This window comes from Octopus bimaculoides, chromosome 25 (genome assembly GCF_046866305.1).
Source record: "Octopus bimaculoides isolate indiv1 chromosome 25, ASM4686630v1, whole genome shotgun sequence".
In the NCBI taxonomy this organism is placed as follows: domain Eukaryota; kingdom Metazoa; phylum Mollusca; class Cephalopoda; order Octopoda; family Octopodidae; genus Octopus; species Octopus bimaculoides.
Window position 1 is genome coordinate 34,239,661 of NC_142952.1, and position 22,260 is coordinate 34,261,920.

The window sequence follows — 22,260 nt, forward strand, 5'->3', positions numbered from 1 at the left end:
AAGAGCCTCAAAACAGAGATAAAGAGACGAGAGAGTGATACAGCAATGTCTCAACATTTGACGGTCTGTTTGTACTTGGAAGAAAATAGCAAGACGTGTGTGTGTGTGTGTGTGTGTGTGTGTGTGTGTGTGTGTGTGTGTACATGTGTTTTTACAAATATAGGTACATATATATATATATATATAAACATATATATATATATATATATATATATATAAATAAACATATATATATATACATAAACATATATATATATACATAAACATATATATATATACATAAACATATATATATATATACATATATATATATATACATATATATATATATACATATATATATATATACATATATATATATATACATATATATATATATACATATATATATATATATATATATATATATATATATATATATATATATATATATATATATATATAGAGAGAGAGAGAGAGAGAGAGAGAGATACATATCCGCATCCATACACAGATGTATTTATATGCATATATCATAGACACACACACCATGTGTGTGTGTGTGTGTGTGTGTGTGTTTGTATATATTAAAGCATGAAACTGAGTATTAGTATTTTTGGTCGATAACTGAAGAAGAATTAGGGTTCTGGCATCTGTCCTACCTGTACGTTTTGTAGTATTTAATGCGGTTTTCATTTATTGAGTAACTGAACATCAAGTACCCCGACTTTTGGCAACTGTAAATTCATATATATATATATATATATATATATATATATATATATATGCATGTATGTATGTATGTATGTATGTATAATTGGGTCTAAAGACAGCACAACTCCAGCATGTTCAACATGGAAATAAAAACGTACCTTAATACACGAGCACACACGCGCACACACACACAAACACACAAGCACACACACACACGTACACACCAACCATAGGGTATTTTCTCGTATATTTTCTCCTCCAGGATTCTGAACAGATTAAGAATTATTTACTTTAGAAGCTGTGAAGAGTGCAGTCTTCCAGTTGACTGCTGCCAAGTATGCACTATTCTACCAAAATATAAAACGGTTCATTCCAGTCTCCTTTCCCTCCCCCTACACATAGCTAACCACCCCCCACGGGACTATATCTCGCCGGAGGTGGAACAGACATTCTCTCCATCTTAGCAGGATTTCTCGAAACTTCACAGTTCAATGAAGATTTAACCGTTTTGGGAAATGGCGCGAAGGGGACGATGACTGTCAAATCAAAATATTAATTTCGGTTCTCTTTCGTTGTGTGTGTGTGTGTGTGTGTGTGTGTGTGTATGTGCATATATGTATATATCTTTTATCTTTTTGTTTTAGTCTGCGGCCATGCCGGAGCATCGCCTTGAAGAATTTTTAGTGGAACGAATCGACTTCAGTACTATTTTTTTTTAAGCCTGGTACTAATTGTATCGGTCTCTATTGTCGAAGCGTTAGTTTACGGGGGCGTAAACACACCAACAGCGGTTGCCAAGCGGTGGCGGTGGGGGGCAGACACAAAAACACACACACACACATATATATATACAAATATATACAACGGGCTTCTTTCAGTTTCAGTCTACCAAATCCACTCACAAGGCTTTGGTCGGCTCGAGACTATAGTAGAAGACACTTGCCCAAGGTGCCACGCAGTGGGACTGAACCCAGAACCATGTGGTTGAGAAGCAAGCTTCTTACCACACACACACACACACACACACACACACACACACACACACACACACACATATTATTTCCCACTTGTTTCTTTCATTAGACTGCGACCGTGGTGGGACACCGACTTGAAGAACTTTGAAGAATTTTTCGTCGAATGAGTCGACCTCAGTAATTAGACTAAGGACAGTGAGGATATTTACATAAAAATGGATGAACAATAAATAATAGCATCTTAGATGGGATAAGCCTGGTACTTATTCTATCGGGTTCTCTCGCCGAACCGCTAAGAAAATACAGGAGGATCAGTTAATTATGATTTTATTCCACATATTCCCCTCTCACACACTTATTGCAGGGGTCGTTCAGTTTTTCTAAGCCCTGTTAAAGTAATGCGGAAGGTTGGACCTCCAGCCAGGCCTTTCCCGACACCCTAAAAGCCAGGAACTTTTCAGCTTTCGCCCCCCTCGTATGGAAGTACTTACTCTAGGTACTGTATAGTAGAAGTGAACCCCGGAACTTCGACGTTGCAAAGCGAAATTCTTTCCTAACCCCACACCCAAGTCTACCCGCGCCTCTAGTGTCAACAAATACAAACTTAATTCCTGAACATTTCGACATTTCTTAAGTATTTCACACCATTCCTTTAACATTAGAAGCAACACCAGCACCACCCGTTAAAGTAGGGGTGGAGCACTTGTTGTGTGTGAAGGGGAGAGAGGGGGGGATGGAACAGACACCCTGGTTAGTTCACGTGTCTGTCAGTCTATCTGTCGGTGGTCAGTAAAATCTGACCGCTGTTTGAACCACTCCAACAAAAGGTACCCCTTACAGATCACGACATTTGGCATAAAAGCAAAACCAAAAAAAAGAAAAAAATATATATAAAAAACCTTATAAGGCCAAAGAAAGAGAAAGAAAAAACCGTGTTTGGTGAAAAAACAAACATCCCACCTACATTAATATTTTCATTAAGGAGCAGATATTTGGCTATCATTATTATCATTATTATTATTATTATTATTATTATTATTATTTCGATTTTGTTATTTCTTCTTTTTTTTTTTTGGTGAGGAATTCCTCTACAAATAGTTCTTCTAAAAACAAAACCATCATCACCCAGAGACTTGAGGCAACTTAAGGAACTTGAAAGGCTACCACACATGATTTTGCGCGCGCGCGCGCACACACACGCGTGCGCGCACACATACGCGTAAAGTGAGAAAATATGTACTTACATACACATGAAGACATATATACACACAGATAAACAATTGGTACATGCTTACGCATAGATATATACACACATACATAAACGTATATCCCCTCATGTGTATATATGCATATATGTTTATATATATATATATCTTCTAATGTATATATATATATGTATGTGTGTGTATATATATATATATACACACATACACATATATATATATATTCATATCCATACGTATACATAAATACACACCCATTTAAATAACCGTTCAAATATGTACACACACATACATGCATACATAGGCGCAGGCATGGTTGTATGAAAAGAAGTTCGCTTCCTTACCGCACGGTTCCGGGTTCAGTCCCACTGCGTGATAACTTGGGCAAGTGCCATCTACTAAATACAATTGACGCATGCTTACACATACAGACAAACAAATGCACACACACACACACACACACATATTTACACATACATACATACAGATATATATGCAAGTATGCATACACATACATAAACAGACATAACCACACACACATAGATGTATCTATATACAGACGCACACACTCAAATTCTCACATAAATACTTATATGCACGCATCTATCTATCTATCTATCTATCTATCTATCTATCTATTTATATACACAGACATATGTATATATATATATATATATATGTATATATATGTATATATATATATATATGTATATGTATATATATATATATATATATATATATATATATATACACATATGTCTGTGTATATAAATAGATAGATAGATACATACATATATATACATATGTATATATATATAAGTATATATATATATATACATATATACATATATATACACACACACCTATGTGTACACTTGCATGTGTGTGTGTGTGTGTGTGCGTGTGTGTGTTGCTGAAGGAAAGAGGAAGAGGAAATCGTGAAGTGGGCGTCCCCCGCCCCCTCCCCCCAGACAACCACCACCTTCACCACTTGGCGTTTAAGTATGAAGGATGCTGTCCAAACACGAGAACAAAAGAAGAGGCATGTGTGTAAGTGGAAGCCATATTCTTCGCACCGACGACCAAGAAAGTCTCCCGTGTCTCGAAGCGAGTCAAAGACTTGCAGGAACAGCGGGTGGTTGGGGTGGGTGGGGAGGTAAGATTTTGGCATTTACTCGAAGATGGTCAAGCTTGTCCGTCCGCCGTCCTCTGTGTGTATGTGCTGCCATTGTTAATTTGTGTCCAGAAACCCATTTTGCGGTTTTATATTAAACCAGTCGTTATTGTTGTTCTTGTTATTGTTTTGGCAAATGATCTCTCTTCAGATCCTGTTGTGGTTCTGAGCGTTTTAATGCGAAACGGGCGAGAGTTGAATGTCTGGCTTTGTGTTCTTCTGTGTGTATCGCCGAGTCGATGGTAATGGGTTTGGTAAGGAGGAGAAGAAGAAGAAGAAGAAGAAGAAGGAGGAGGAGGAGGAGAGAATGAAGATGGAGAGGAAGAAAACAGGAGGTGGAGAGGAGGAAGAAGGAAGAAAGGAGAGAAAAAAGAAGGCGGAGGAAAAGAAGGAAGAAAAAGAAGAGAAAGAGGAAGGAGAAGAGGAGGAGAAGGAAGAGAAGGCGAAGAAGGAGGAGGCGAAGAAGAGAATGAGGAAGCAGGAAGAAGAAGAAGAAGAGAAAGAGGAGGAAGAAGAAGAAGAAGAAAAAGAGGAGGAGGAAGAAGAAGAAGAAGAAAAAGAGGAGGAGGAAGAAGAAGAAGAAGAAGAAGAAGAAGAAGACCTTGAAAAAAAAAGCGGACACTAAAGAGAAACAGAACAGAAACACAAATAAGAAAAAGAAAGGAAAGAAAAAAAGAGAAGAAACAAAGCAGAACAAAAAGAAGATGGGGGAAGAAAACAAAAAAGCTAAGAAAAGAATTGAAAAAGCATCGTTTTGCTAAAGAACGACTTTCAAAGTGAAGTGTGTTGGTCGTTGGAATTGTTTTGATAGTTTGTAATGTTTGTGTGTTAAATTGTACATGCTTCTGATGGTTATCTTCACCAACATATGGTAACAAATTACAGCAGACAAACGGCGTTGGGATAGCGTCTGTATGTGTGTGGGTAGGTGGCCCAGTGGTTAGTGGTGTTGCGTTTACGATCGTAAGGTCTGGGGTGGGGGTTTCGATTCCTGGACTGGCGTGTTGCGTTGCGTTGCGTCTTAGAGCAAAGTTGTTGTTGTTGGCATTCCATTGCATACGACATCGAGGATTCCAGTTGATCCGATCAACGGAATAGCCTGCTCATGAAATTAACGTGCAAGTGACTGAGCACTCCACAGACACGTGTACCCTTCACGTAGTTCTCGGGGAGATTCAGCGTGACACAGTGTGACAAGGCTGACCCTTTGAATTACAGGCACAACAGAAACAGGAAGTAAGAGTGAGAGAAAGTTGTGGTGGAAGAGTACAGCAGAGTTCGCCACCATCCCCTGCCGGAACCTCGTGGAGCTTTAGGTGTTTTCGCTCAATAAACACTCACAAAGCCCGGTCTGGGAATCGAAACCGCGATCCTATGACCGCGAGTCCGCTGCCCTAACCACTGGGCCATTGCGCCTCCACCTTAGAGCAAAGTAGCACGTTATTATTTCTCGTTGCTTCTCGTTTCCTCCTGAGAGGGTACCAGGCGATTACTGGTGCAACCCTTCCAGCCTGCTCTTTCTCTCCGGATGCCACATGTTTGATGGGTCAAGGGCGGGAGATGGGTCAAGAATTAAAGAATAGGATATCTATATATCTGTATACAATGATCGTAGTCGTGTTTTAACTGTAATATTCCTTACTTTTCTGGATGTGGCCTGTGTGTTTTCTGTACTCTGTTTATCATTTTGTCTACGTTTTGTTTGCAACGTCCTGAACTCAGATATGCATCTATATATACAGGTAGATGTAGGTATGTACATACATGTACATATATATGCAAATACTCACATATTATATATATATATATATATATATATATATACGTATAGATGTAAGTATGTACATATACATATGCATATATGTGTATATATATATATAATATATATATATATTCTATAACACAAAATATACAAGTATACGAAGTTTGAAAGTGTTTCAGTACCAAAAACACTACATAAAACATAAATGAAAAGTGTTGTCCGTCAAATCAGAAAGATTCATATATATATATATTATATATATATATATATATATTATTTATATTAAACACACACGCACACGCACACACACACGCGCAAAACAAAAACACCGTTGCATTAAATAACAGGTCCTCGTGTATGATGACCGCAGGTCAAAAGATGACCGACGGGGTTATCAATGAAACCAAGGCCAGAAAAGGATCCAAAAAACCCGAACTCCAGCAACCACAGACATACTTATCAGATACACACATATACATACTCATATACATTCATATACACACACACACACACAATATGCATGCACTCCGTAACATATAGACATACACTTGCTCTCCCCCCTTACGCATATATGCACGCGCCTTCTAGCCCCCGCCTCTCTCGCTCTGACACATACACACACACACACACCTCCATTATCACCAGTCCACCACCACCACCACCACCACCACCACCCAACAAGGTCTTCCCTCCCCCCTCCCGGACTTCCCATCCCACACCCCAACCCCTTCTGCTCCCTTCCACATCTTCAGGCAATTGTTTATTCTTCGAAGTGGGGGGAAAAAAATCTGAAGATAGTTAATGTAGTTCGCAGGAAAAAAACAAAAAACCCAAAGACACCCCCAAAAAAGCGACGGTTCCTGATATATATAAATGGTTCTGGTCTGGTTCTGGGAATGAGATTCATAGGGAAGAGAGATGGGAGGAAGTGGTAAAGGACCCCTTCTCTCTCTCTCTCTCTCTCAGAGTTTCCCTGTTTTTCTTCAACAAGGAAAGAAAAAAATGGTATTTCTGCTTTTAAAGTATTATCATCAAAAGAATACAGAAACACCGCGCTGCATATTATTATATCAGGTAGTTCTTACCGACACGCGCGCACGCGCTCATTCGGTGTATCTACGTGCGCTGTGATATATGTGTGCGTGCGTGTGTGTGTGTGTGTGTGTGCGTGTGTGTGTTTATGTAAATCTATTTTTATACGTGTGTATTTATTTGTATGCATATGCATGTATGTGTATATACGTACCAATACACACATACGCGTGTGCACATATGGATGTATATATGTATAGATGCGTTTATACATATTATATATACATACCTGAAAATGCAATATATGCAAACTTATATACATGTGTATGTGTGTGCGTGTAGAAAGTGAGAGAGAGAGAGAGAGAGAGAGAGAGAGGCAGGTAGAGATGCAGACAGTCAGACAAGTAGGCAGACAGGCGGAGATAGATAGATAGGTAAAGAGAGAGAGACAGACAGATAGATAGATAGAGAGATAGATTAGGTAACGACAAACAGACAGATAGATAGCTAGATTACGTAACGACAGACAGACAGACAGACATATATATATATATATATATATATATAGATAGATAGATAGATAGATAGATAGATAGCGTGTTGAAGAAAAGTTTTTGGATGTATACTGTATCCTTGGTTGACTTTCAGCCAGAATAAAGCGTCCCTGTCTTTAAATCTAGTGATGTAACTTAGCGAACTTAGTGCTAACAATTACGTTAAAGCCACACTCCTCTCATATTCCTATTAAATAATTTCTGTGGCCGTTTGTTCTGCATTTGATTGTTAATCCATCATCACTGTACAACCCAAAGTTAAGGAGTGTCTCTTTCTGAAGGTATTAAGGGGTAAACAATCCCACTACATTTGCTATCCCGGCTCCATCATAGTTCCTCTTTATTGAGACATCGAACAGAGGGTCGACTTCGTTTTCAACCCAATAAGGGTAGCAATGGGGAAACAATAGAGACAATTAACAACTGTTATCCCATATATATGAGCACACTCATGTGTGAATACTCGTATGGAGTCGATACAAAAGTTAACAAAATCATAACACCTCTCACTCTCTCTCTCTCTCTCTCTCTCTCTCCGAATTTGGGTCGGTCGAGTGATCTGAACTATATTTTTTTTCTTGGAAAGTTGTAATTGTTAATTCTTACCTGTATTCACCTGAAGAAAACTTTTTTTTTCCTTGATGTAACACTTCTGTTCATCAATAAAAACACGCTTGAAACAGCTGTAGAGAACCACATTCCTTCTGTTTTTATTATTTACATATATATATATACACGATTCTATCTATCTACGTCTCTCTCTCTCACCCCCTCTCTCTCTCTCTCTCTCTCTCCACACACACACACACACACACACACACACATGTAAGTACGAATATATAAAAAAAAAACATGTTCACACATCGTCTATAAAAGTCATCTGTGTACACATATACTCCACACGTATAAAGCATTAAAACCAAAGTATGCACGTAGAGGAAATTAACAACTATTATCCCCTATATATGTGCACACTCACGTGCGCACACACTTCTTGTAAAGCTATAACTATCATATCTCTAGAGGCATATCATTTCGAATAATTGTCATAGACACAAACAGGCCCCCGCCCACCCACTAAGAAATTAGATACATATATAGATACGCATATATATATATATATATATATATACCTATATATATATATATACGCATATACATACACACACACACACACACACACACACACACATATATATATATAAGTATACACATACACACACATATATAGTTTACATCATAAGAATTTAGAAACTTTGAGAGTCATGGACTAAATCGGGTTCCAACGGTGAATCTTGAAGTAGATAAAGCTATAAATATTGGATTAAAAAAGCTTTCAACTTTTTCCATCCAGGGGAGTTTTAACTTAATATTTACACTCTACTATCTATAGATTTATCTTCTTCGAGTTCCAATGCTAAAAGCAATGTATTACATATATACATACATACATCTATATATACATACATACATACATACATATATAGTATGTATGTATGTATAGCTGTACCTCGTAACAAACACATGCAGTTCTTCTGTTTCACTTGTCTATTATCCATTTGTCAATATAACTAATTAACTGGTCGACTGTTTGATTAATGGTTCGGCCAGTCAGTCAGTCAATCAATCAGATTTGTCAGAGTTCTTTCCTCGCCATTCGCGACCTCTTCAATGACATGCCTTCTGTATTTCAGGTCTGTCTTATACACACATTTCCAGTGGCATGTGTGTGTGAAATATTTCGAGTGTGATGGCCCGTATTAGGGTATTCCGCTCGCAATCGTTAGGTTGTGAGTTCGATTCCTGGCGGCGCGTTGTTTCCTTAAGCAAGACACTTTATTTCACATTATTCCAGTCTACACAGCTGGCAAAAACGAGTAGTACCTGTAACTCAGAGGGCCAATTTTGTCACGTCCTGTGTCACGCCGAATCTTCCCGAGATCTACGTTATGGGGACGCGTGTCTGTGGAGTGTGGTCAGCCACGTTCACTTGCTACCATTGGTTTCCTGTCGAGAAAAATCTCAACAGTCATCGAACCCGTAACACGAAGCATTGGTGCTCGTCTCCATCTTGGATGAAAACGCTTCGAAGTCACACGAGATCGCAGGCTGTTCTGGTGATCGGATTGATTGGAACCTTCGTCTTCGTAAGCGCGAGAGAGCCAATTTTTTCTTTCTTTCTTTCTTAAATATTTCGAGTGATCCAAAAGTCGACCTGCATATGTCATTGTCAACATGAAATTTTCAAAATTTCTTAACGGGTGGAGTCTCTTCACGGGTCTCTGACAATTCTACAGAATTCTAACGTAATATTTCAACAGAGCTTCTCCATATTTCGTTACATCTCAATATATATATATGTCAACCATATCATTACTAGAAAACAAGAATACGTTATTGGAAATAATACATTTCTAAATCTCTTAGAGAGATTTATGCAGTAACAGCACGATAAAGTGATAGCATGTTGTCAACTTAATGTGACAGGAAGAATGCTGCTATTATTTAGGTGTTTCCTAGGGCTAAATAACAGTAGCATTCTTCCCTTTTATGGGGCTGTCACATTAAGCTGACAACATACTATCAAGAATACGTTATGTTCACCGGTTTTCACTCAAAACAACTGTTATTGAACATTGCATGTCTGTGTTAAGCGAGCAATTTCAATCCGCACCCTCTCGTTTCGTACATGTTGTACTGACCGTTGCTCTTCCTATAACAACGTTCTTCCCCGTCTATATTACTGTTATCCGCCACCATCATCACCGCCTCTCCCAAATTAGTTTCCTATTTGAAGTACTTATATAACGTCCTTCGTTAGATTTTCTGAAACTGCAATGAAATTGTAACCTGCTTGTTACGACTTAGTTCTGTGCGCGTGTCTTGTATCTCTGAATGAACCGAAGTCGTTAGACTGCGGCCATGCTGCGGCGCAAGCATGAAAGATGTATAATCAAATGAACCGACCCCAGGACCTAGTTTTTTTTCAGCTTGGTATTTATTCTATTGGGTTTCTTTTTGCTGAAACGCTAAGATTCGGGGATGTAAACACACCGACCCCGGCTGTCAAGTTGAGTGGGGGACAAATACAGTCACAAAGACCAAACACACACATTATACGACGGGCTTCTTTCAGTTTCCGTCTACCAAATCCACTCACAAGGCTTTGGTCAACCTAAGGCTATAGTAGCCCAAGGTTCCACACAATGCGACTGAACCCGGAACCATGTGGTTGGGAAGCAAACCTCTTACCACTCAGCCACGCCTGCGACAAATGTATCTTTGTACAAAAGTCTGTAGCGCGAGTGTATATATATATATATATATATATGTGTGTGTGTGTGTGTGTGTTTGTATATATGCCTGTATGTATGTAGTGTGTATATATATATATATATATATATATATATATATATATATATATATATATATATATATGTAGGCATATGGGAATATTTGTGCGTATAGGTATGTAGTATGCGTGCATATATGCAGGGTGTGTGTGTGTAAGGTTACATTTCTTTCATTGTGTGACACATATGTATTTATTCGCATGTTATGTCAGTATGTATGTTTGTGTCATGTATGTGTAAATTGGGTGTGCACCGCTATGTGTGGAGGAGTGTGTGTGCGCGTGTGTGTATGCATAGATATGTAAACTGGGTGTGTATAGCTGTATGTGTATAGAGGTGTGTGTGCGTGTGAGGGCGTATTTGCGTGAGTGTGTGAGTTATTTGCTTTCGTTCACAGATTTTTAAAAAAGATTTTATAACGAGTAAAAGGACACTTCAAAGTTCACAGTTACACAAGAGTGTAGAATGATTGTCTGTCCGTCTGTCTGTCTGTCCGTCTGTCTGTCTGTCCGTCTGTCTGTCTGTCCGTCTGTCTGTCTGTCTGTCCGTCTGTCTGTCTGTCCGTCTGTCTGTCTGTCTGTCCGTCTGTTTCTCTCTCTACGTATGTGGGTGTGTAAAAGCATGAATATAAGAACGGAAACACGTATATACACGAATGCAAACAAAACTTACCACGTTCCAGCATACACACACACACACACACACATTTCTACACGCATACACGCACATATACACACATACTTGCAGGTACACATTGACACATACTCGCACACACACACACACACACACACACACACGTATAATATCAGATGTGCTTTTTTTTTTTTTCAATTTCTTCTTCGTGTTTCGTTCTTAAAATGTTAAATTCTGAAATAATCTCGAAACAATATTGATTACAGTCACTAATTGCCCATTGACATAATTATAAACGGGACATAGATATAGATATATTACATGTACAGACATACACACATACACACGTGCATACCTACGTATATAGATATGTGCATCACACATTCATAATGAAATACATATATACATCAACACTCACGTACGTATACATGCACACACAGAAGCGTACACACACACACACACACATGCATATCTAGATTCACGAATTGCACAAATACCTCATACATATATACATAAATACACATACAAAAACATATACACACATAATACATGTCTGTATGTATATACATGACCGCAAGCACACATACAAACAATTTGCTGACATTACACAAAATATAACGTGGCACTCCGTCGGTTACGACGACGAGTGTTCCAGCTGATCCGACCAGCGGAACAGCCTGCTCGTGAAATTAACATGCAAGGGGCTGAGCACGGCAAGACTTCCTTTTGTAGCCACCCCCCAGCTATTTATTTATTTTTTTCCTACACAATCCCCCGTTTTCGGTTACGGAGAATACGAATCTGCAAAAGAAATATTGGCGAAAATCGGCAGTTCGCTGCCCTAACCACTGGGCCATTGCACCTCTACACATAAAATATACGCTAGATGGTGTATAAAGTATATATGAAATATGCAATGGTGAAACACACAAACACATGGGGACACACACTCATACACGCGTCCATAGATATACATACTAACACATGGAATGACACACACACAAATACACACGTTTCCACCAGTTGTATATTGTCGTACACACGCACACACACACGTGTCCACCAGGTGTACGACAACACCTACACACACGGACGTCGTACTCATTTCAAGGTGAGTAAATGCACTGAAATGCAGTCCGGCACTTATCAAGGAGTACGGCCGTGCTGGAGCACAGGCTTCAAGGATTCAGTCCCAAAACGTCAAACCCCTGCTACTTATGTTTTCCCTCTCTCTTTCACCGAACCGCTAATCTACGAGGACGTAAACAAACCAATACTCGTTGTCAAGCGGTGGAGACACACATAGTGCCAGCCAAACCATCTACCTACCTATCCATCTATCTATCTATCTATCTATCTATATATAAGCAATGTTAATTCTCTAAATGGCAAAACAAACAGGACACAGTAGTGTGTCGATAAGCCAGCTGGAGGAGATGTCCTCCTGGGGCTAAAGCAACAGTAACATCCAGCCCTAGGGGTCAGCCACACTTAAGTGACAATACACTTCACTTTATATATATATATATCCTTTCTACTATAGATACAAGGCCTGAGATTGTGTGTGTGGGGAGAGGGTTAGTTGATTACATCGATCCCAGTGCGTAACTGGTACTTATTTTATCGACTCCTGGAAGGATGAAAGGCAATGTCGACCTTGGCGGAATTTGAACTTAGAACGTAGCGGCAGACGAAATACCGCTAAGCATTTCGCCCGGCGTGCTAACGTTTCTGCCACCGACTACTACTACTACTACTACTACTACTACACACAAACACATATATACATATACACACAGGGAAGGCGTGAAACATTAGATAAATAGACAGAGGAGAGAGAGAGAGAGAGAAACAGACAGACAGATCGATCGATCGATCGATCGATAGGTAGATAGATAGACAGACAGACAGACGGGTAGACGGATCGATGGGTATCTGTACAGAAATAACACCCACCCACACCCACACACCCGCATACCGACCCCACATGACTGCTTAGAAACGAAGTGTGTAGAATGTGTGTGTGTGTGTGTGTGTAGTGTCAACAGTCCAACAGCCATGCGCCTGTCTCTCTCTTACGTGTGTTTGGTCTTGGAGGAGGCTTTTGTATGCTTTACGTGTATTTACAGGGGTCGTGCGTGGATATATGTGTGTGTGTGTGATTATGTATATATATATATATATATATATATATATATATACACACACGTGTGTGTATGTATAGATTGTGGATGGGTGGGTGGATGCCTGTATGTATGTGTGTGTGTTTGCCTCTATGAGTAGAAGATTGTGGGTGTTAGCGTGTTTATACGAGTTTGTGGGTGGCTGTTTTGTGGGTGTATATATGCATAGATGTATGATGGCATGGGTGGACGCGTGTCTGCGTATATAAGTATATATGAGGACCGGCGTGCGTGTCCCTGTGTGTGTGTATGTGTGTTTGTGCATGTATGGGTGCATTTGCGCGCGTGTGTGTGTGTGTGTGTATATACATACATATATATGCATGCACGGATGTACATATGTAGGTGTGTAATTGTTGTATGTGTACGTGTATGTATATATAGGTAGGTATGTGTATTCATGGATCCCTATAAGTGTTTATGCATGTGTATATTTATGTATGTGTGCGAGTGTGTGTGTGGTGTTTATACGATACTTTGTGTCTATACGTGTGGTTATTTGTACGTATGTATGTATGTATATATATGTATGCATGTATGTACAAATGTATGTATGTGTGTGTGTATAGATGTATGTGCGAATGTGAGTGTATGTATGTTTGTGTATATTTACATGTGTATGTATGCGTATGTGTGTATGTATGTATATGTATGTATGTGTATGTATGTATATGTATGTATGTATATATATATATGTATGTATGTATGTATGAATGTATGTGTGTGTTTTTTTTAACTATTCAAATATTTATTCCTTTCACATTCTCCATTTCCTCCCCCCTTTCTATTGATCGTGGGGTAAAGTACCGACAGAGATTCCAAAATTCCACACACACACACACACACACATACTCGTGTTTGTGTAACACAGGTAATAATAATAACACTATATACACACATATACCTGGGTACTTACCTATTTCGTGCGCGTGTGCGTGATTACACGATATTTACAGACATTTACATATACATAAATATTCACATAATCATATAAGTATATACACACACTACACACATACTACACACACACACATACTACACACACACACACACATCATGAATGGGTGTATATAAAGAACTTACCTCATATTTTCCGGTCAAATATTTTGTCGTCCTTTCACTTCTGTTGTTATATACATAAATGGACGAGTGTATATATAATATAATATAATATAATATAATATAGGATATATATAATATATAATATAGGTTTCCTCCGTAAGAATGCAAAAAGAAAAAGCCGAAAACAATGTATATTTTTTTTTCCTTTTACATATGTGTGTGTGTGTGTGTGTGTGTGATTGTTTATATGTTTGTATGTGTATATGTGTAATTATCTATTCGTGTGAATGTGGGTGGGTGGATGTGATTGTGTGTTTATTAGAGTGTATTTTTGTCTTGTTTGTTTTGTTTTGTTTTGTTGGTGAAATGCCGATGTGGGTGTGTGTATGTGTGTGTTTATGTAGAGGCGTGTGTGTGTGTACGTATGAGTGCGTGTGTTTGAGCGTGAGGGTGTTTGTGCAGAGGTGTGTTGGTGTATGTGTAGGTAGAAGTTGTGTGTGTGCGATGTGAGTGTATAGGTGCGCGCGTGTGTATGTGAATATATGTATGGGTACGTGATTGTTTATGTGTGTGTGTGTGTCTGCGTGTTTGGAAGTATGTGTATGCACGCGCGCGTGCGTGCGCGTGTATATGTGTGTTTGTCTATATGTGTGTGTGTGTGTGTGTGTATGCTAACGACCCGGCTTTATGTGGCTTCGTAAAAATATCCTCCTCCTCGTCGTCGTCGTCGTTGTGTCGTCTGTAAAGTTGTCAACTCGACTGGCAGCCGACATTGGAGAGAGACCAGCAGACAACAATGTCGGTCTCCCCCCCCCCTCTGATGCCAAACCAAACAGCAGCAGCAGCACTCTCATAAAATAAACTATGGCTCTTTATTATAATATTCTTATTAATGTTGATGGTGTATTTGCTGTTGTTGTATTTAATAATGTGGAGCTCGCCGCAGTAGTTATGTCGGTTTAAAGCCAGACATTGCTTTTTGTTCCCTTCCAATTTTCTTTCCCCCCTTTGCGAAATTCAAGAAACCAGACGACATCAAAACCAGCGCTCCCCCTTGCGGCAGTCAGCCACACTCTCACTCAATCCTCTTCTCTTTCTCTCCTTCACTCCCCCCTCACTATTAACTTTTACTCTCTCTCTCTCTCGCTTCTCTTCACTCCATCACTAACTTCTATTCTCTCACCTCTCTAAAGTCCCTCACTAACTTTTACTCTCTCACTAATCTCACTCCTTCACTGACTTTTACTCTCTCTCTCTCTCACTTCCTTTCACACCCTCACTAACATCTACTTTCTCACTTCTTTCTCTTTTCTTTATTCCATCACACCTTCTCTAACTTCTACTCTCTCACTTCTCAATAACATCTATCCGTTTACTTCTCCCTCGCTTTTCTTTTTTCCTCACTCCGTCACTACTTTTACTCCCTCACTTCTCTTCATTCCGTCATTTATTTTACTCCCTCTTCTTTTTCACACACCCCTTTACTAACTTCTACCCCTTCACTTCTCTTCCCTTTATTCTTTCACTAACTTCAACTCCCTCACTTCACCCACTACTCTTCCCTCCCTCAAATCTTTTTCTTCTCCTCACTCCCTCACTAACTTCTACTCTCTCACTCCTCTTCCCTCTCTCACTAACCGCTATTCACCCATTTCTCTTCTCTCAGTTATTCTCTTTACTCCCTCACTAATTTCACCTCCCTCCCTCATTTCCATAATAAATTTCTCACCCTCCCTCCTTTCCTTTTCCTTCACTCTCACTCTCTTACTGCACCTCATAGCTCCATCAATTTCTACTCACCAACATCCTCTTCTCTCGCCAACAAAACCCCGTTTCACTTTGGTAAAGGAGAAATACCTCACCATAACATTCTCTCACAACACATGCGATACAACCTCGCATTTGTAACATATTTGAGCTGGAAAAACTGCTATGAAATCACATTACCTATACAATTGGTAAAGAAGAGCTCCCGGGTTCATTCCCACTGCGTGGCACTTTTGGTGAGTGTCGACCAAAGCCTTTTGAGTTGATTTGGTAGACGGAAACTGAAAGAAGCCCTTCGTATATGTGTGTGTGTGTGTGTCTGTGTGTATAGTTTGTGAATATAGTTCACAGATTAGATACAGAGATTCTCACTAGTGCCCAAAAGATTCAAACTTAGACTCCACAAAGAATGGACACAATACGTTGCCGGGAATCGAACTCACGACTCTTCGACCGTGAGCCGAATACCCTAACCACTAAGCCACGCACCTACATTAAAAGCATCCAAGTTATCACATGGAGGAATTCAACATGGCAACAGGATGGAATCCACTAAAAGTAACCAGCTGCCAGTTAGTAGTGTCAAACCGGTTGATGGATGAAACACACCATCCAATTAGCTTACAGCAAGATTCGAACTCAGAACGCAAAGATCCGGAACAAATATTGTAAGGCACTTACAACGTTCTTGCAGTCTCACCGAGATTTCTCTCTGGATATGGTCTTTTTATCTTTTAGTGGCTGCCTCTATTTGTCTCTCTTTCCCTCTCGTTGCTCACACGTGACCATCGTCTATCTTTCTTTTCCTGCACAGACGTGTTTTTCACTCTCTCTTCCATCATTTCTCTTTAAAAAAAATGTTTCTCCCAGCATTCACTATTTTCCTCTCCTTCTGTTCAAACGACCTTCCATGTTTGTTTTCGTTCGGTTTCCTTATATGTGTCCACCGTCATTTTTTTTTGTTCCCAAATTTGATCCGCCATAAATTCTAAATTTTATTTTAGAATTTATGGCAGCAACTGCCTTTGAAGACTCATTTTGCAGTTGAATGCTCAAAATGAGGAGTAGATAGACAGCCGACAACTGATGAAGGGTGGGTCCTTTCTCCGTTTTAACTTGGACTTATTCTTTGTAAGCCTGGTACTTATTCAATCGGTCTCTTTTGACGAACAGCTAAGATACGGGGACGTAAACACAGCAAGATCGGTTTCAAGCGGTGGTGGGGGACAAACACAGACACAAACGCACAAATACACATATATGGGTATCATTGTACCTACCTATCAACCGCCGACATTCGTATCTGTCTACGAATCAATGTCTATGAAACACACACACACACAGTTACAAATCTCACTCTCTCTATCTTTCTTTCTCTCAGTCTCTCTAAATTTTACTTATCTCGTCTCCATCTTTGCTCTGATCTCCCGCTGTGTTTGTGTCTGCTGCCTTTAACAACAAGCGATGATATCTCGATCGACAACGGCTCCATAAATACGGTCCCTTGCAAACAATAGCTTGAAGAAGGGGGAATCTTGCTGGTTTTGCAACCCCTTCCATACCAACTCACCTGAAGCCGCCCCTAATTCTATTATTCAAACTTTCTGTTTGAAATTATCTAAATTAAAGCCTTCCTTCAGAATTTCCTCTTGATTTACGTTTCAAACACCATCTTGATAATTACGAAGTTACTAGCTGACTCTGTGCCGTCAAAAACGACGGCTAATTGTAGTATTTTATATATAAATATGGTTGGTAAATCAAATTAATACACTTGTCAATATTCACATACATTCACTTACGTTTCTTGTGCACGCACGCACACATATACTCACACAGAGTTGAAACGCTGTTTGAGTTTTCTTTTCAGCATTGAATGTTCACCATCCCACCAGTCATCAATCCTTCCTTCTGTGGGCCTTTTATCAAAATTTCATGTTAATTTATGTCTCAAACACCAACTTAATGATGACACATTTTTTTGTAAACTTCCTTATTTTGAAAATGAATTGAAACTAAGACGCTATAATTCAACAGATACATGGCAGCAAAAGGACTATAGAAATTTGAAACCTTCGCCAGGCATAGCACCGTAGAGATATAAAGTAACATAGTCATTCTTGATTAACTGAAGCCTTCTAACAACATACATTCATAATGAAGGAAGCAGACGATAGGCTCATATTTAGCTCACGGATCAAGTCTTTTGATTCGACAAACGTGCGAGCAAGAAAGAGCAAACCGTGACTGTTTCGAAGTTTTACTTGACATAGAATATCTGCGACTGTTATGTAACGTGTTCTTCGCTTTCTTTAAAAATATTAGGGGAATTGTGATTTTAGGCGGAGGAGAAATGGCTGCTATTTATAACACGCAAAATCGACTGCGGCAGGATTTGAACTCAGAATGCCGAGAGGCAGAACGAATAACACAAAGAATTCTATCCGGCGCTCTATGGGTTTTGCTAACTTGCTTCTTTCGTTATGTTGTGTGATAATATTGTTGAACCCCAGAAACGTTCCATTCGTGACCATCTCACCTTTTATTCCTATATTAGTCGTACAGGCCTGGCTGTATGGTTAACAAGCTCGCTTTCCGACCAGGTGGTTTCGGGTTCAGTCCATTGCGCGGCACTTTTTGGCAAGTGTCTTCTATGACTCCTGACCGATCAATACTTTTGCGTGTGTATCCACCGTTTGACAACCGGCGTTTGTCTGTTAACATTCTCGTAACATAGCGGTTCGGCAAAACAGACTGTCAAGGTACGTACCAAACTGAATAAATAACAAAAAAAAAAAACCGTCTTGGGTCGATTCGTTGGACTAAGGACCCGTCAAGGTGGTGCTCTAGTATGGCCACAAGCCAATGGCCGAAATAAATAAAGGATAAAAGATAAAGTATATTCCAGTGGATCTGTGAATAAGAGACAATACAGTTGTGACCATCCCATGTCAATGTCCGATGGGTGACTTCTCAGAGACGGAAACTGGACGACAAGATTCCCACCCAACTACTTCCCCTTCTCTCGCTTCGTTTCCGCTTTGAATTTTTCTTCTTTCACTTTCTCTCTCTCAGTGCCACTTCCTGTAGGGAATTCCAGTGGGTTGGTACTTTGGAGAAGAAGGATTAGGTGGAGTGTTTAGTGTGAAGAGAAGCAGGGATGAGATTATGAGCAGAGGAGGGGGTTGGACTAAGTCTGTCTGTATGTATGTTTGAATATGTATACATATGTTTGAATATGTGTACGTATGTATCTATATAAGTGTATGTACGTGTATGTATGTGTGTATGCAAATGTGAGTGTATGTATGTGTTGTATAGCGAAACAGTATTCTCCTCCAGGTAAAACGTGGTTATAAATAGCCATTTATAGACCAGTAGCCGGTCATCAAGAGAGGATCGAAAGCCGAAGAGTTGAGAGTCGACAATTCTAGTCGGTGTCTTGTGTACGTATGTACGTATGTATGTAATGTATATAAAAAGGTTTACAACAGACAGTAAGTCCTGGGGTCGATTCGTTCGACTAAAAATTCTTCAAGGCGGTGCCCCAGCATGGCCACAGTGTAATGACCGAATCAAGCAAAAAGATTCAAGAAAAAGAAGATAAAAACCTAGCGTATTTCATGGCATATAAAACGCACTTTTTTTTCCGACCCCCAAGAAAATATCTCCCTCCTCCTCTATCGCCTCGTCATTTGCGCAAAAACCTGGGATTGTATTACGTGATAGGCACCAAAATCCTAGCGCGTCGGACAAAATGCTGCTAAGCATTTACGTTCTGAGTTCAAATTCTGCCGAGGTTGACTTTTGCCTTTCATCCTTTTGGGGTCGATGAAATAAATACCAGTGAAACACTGGGGTCGATATCATAGACTAGCTCCCCCCCCCGTTCAATTTCAGGCCTTGTGCCTACAGTAGAAAAGATCATTATTATTATTATTATTATTATTATTATTAGATTTGACTCAGGTTCGTTCTTATTCCTGGTAGAAAATATGTGGGTATCAGGTCGCCACCCGTAACCCTAGGTATCCACAAGCTTTCAATAGTCTTTCGAAGGCTTAAAAACTTCCTCATAATTTTTCCTGTCTCTTACAGGCAAACTTTTCCGGACAAGCTCCACCACCACCACCACCACCACCACCACCACTACCACTACCACTACTGCTGCTACTGCTACTACTTATTTATTCATTGTTGCCCCTGAAAATGCGCCCCTGGAATCGGGGTTGTCTAAACATACGCGTGCATCTTTTATGCCATCAAAATACAGAAACTATTTCTTTTTCCTCCTCCTCCTCTTTTTCTGGTCTATTGTTTCTAAGGCGATACGAGTTGTCTCCCTTGCAACTTCGAGCTTGAAGCGACATCACTGGAATGGTTTGCTATGAAGCAGCCAGCGATCTTCTTGAAAACATTTTCAACAGCAAAACGCAAAAAGAAAGGAAAAAAAAGACTGAAAGAAGCTTCTCCCTTCTTTTATAGAATTCCATTCTCAGTCAAAACGAGATAGAATAAGGATATCGATCTACGTATATAATTATGCAATGCAGGCGACGGAGTTTCGGACATAAAGGCCTTGTTGTATTAAGTTACTCTCTCTGCGCTCTTGAGTTCAGATTCTGCAGGCGGAGGCGCGTGCCTGTGTGATCAAGAAGCTTGCTTTACAACCACGTGGTGGTTTCGAGTTCAATCCCACTGCACGGCACCTTGGGTAAAACTCGGCCCGACCAATTCCTGGTGAGTGAATGAATTTGGTGGACGGAGACTGTGTGGAAGCCCGTCGTATATGTGTGTGCGTGTATTTTTGCGTCTGTCTTAGTAGCTCCCATTCCCCCGACTTGTGTCGATTTATTTACATCTCCGTAACTTAGCGGTTCACCAAAGAATAAATACCAGACTTAAAAAGAAATAAAGACTGAGAACTACTACATTCATGCACAAGGAATTGGTCGACCAACCCAGGACTATTGTAGAAGAGATACTTGTCCAATGTGTTGATGTGCAGTGGAATTGAACCCGAAACGTTGCGATTGCAAACGCAAACTCCCTAACAACACAGCCATGTCTGCTCCAGTGAGGGGAACAACTGCTCAATCCCAAACACATTTTCCAAAATTGGCGCCTTTTCGATTATTGCTTTTTAAACTCTTTAGTAACTGGGACCAGTTGTTAAGTTTTCTACATAATGACGCCGTTGCTGAAACACGGAATTGATAAATATGGAATGCAATTACGTAGGCGTAGGAGTGGCTGTGTGGTTAGTAGCTTGCTTACGAACCACATGGTTCCGGGTTCAGTCCCACTGCGTGGCACCTTGGGCAAGCGTCTCCTATTACAGTTTCGGGTCGACCAAAACCTTGTGAGTGGATTTGGTAGACGGAAACTGAAAGAAGCCCGTCGTATATATGTATATATATGTATGTATGCATGTATGTATGTATGTATGTGTGTGTGTGTGTGTGTGTGTGTGTGTGTGTGTTTGTGTCTGTGTTTGTCCCCCACCAACATCGCTTGACAAACGATGCTGGTGTGTTTTACGTCCCCGTAACTTAGCGGTTCGGCAAAAGACACTGATAGAATAAGTACTAGGCTTACAAAGAATAAGTCCTTGGGTTGATTTGCTCGACTAAAGGCGGTGCTCCAGCATTGCCGCAGTCAAATGACTAAAACAAGTAAAAGAGTAGAGCTAATGAAATATTTGGTGTAATATGAGAGAAATGAGTTTTAAAATATTGGGTATGTGTCAGCGCCTTTGTGTGTGTGTGTGTGTGTGTGTGTGTGTGTGTGTGTGTGTGTGTGTGTGTGTGTGTGTTAACTTGAAAACCTGGCTACGCTTCTGGTCTGCAC

At 39.8% G+C, this 22,260-nt stretch overlaps 1 protein-coding gene across 1 annotated transcript in view; it reads right to left on the reverse strand.

Moving 5' to 3' along the window:
* LOC106873737 (protein inscuteable homolog) overlaps window positions 1–14,805 on the reverse strand; it is a 116,922-nt gene extending 102,117 nt beyond the window's left edge. Inside the window, exon 1 of the mRNA XM_014921233.3 lies at window positions 14,665–14,805. Within this exon, the coding sequence (XP_014776719.1) occupies window positions 14,665–14,669 (5 nt within the window). The 5' untranslated portion in view covers window positions 14,670–14,805. The remainder of the gene's footprint in view (window positions 1–14,664) is intronic.
* Between the last annotated feature and the right edge of the window lie 7,455 nt (window positions 14,806–22,260).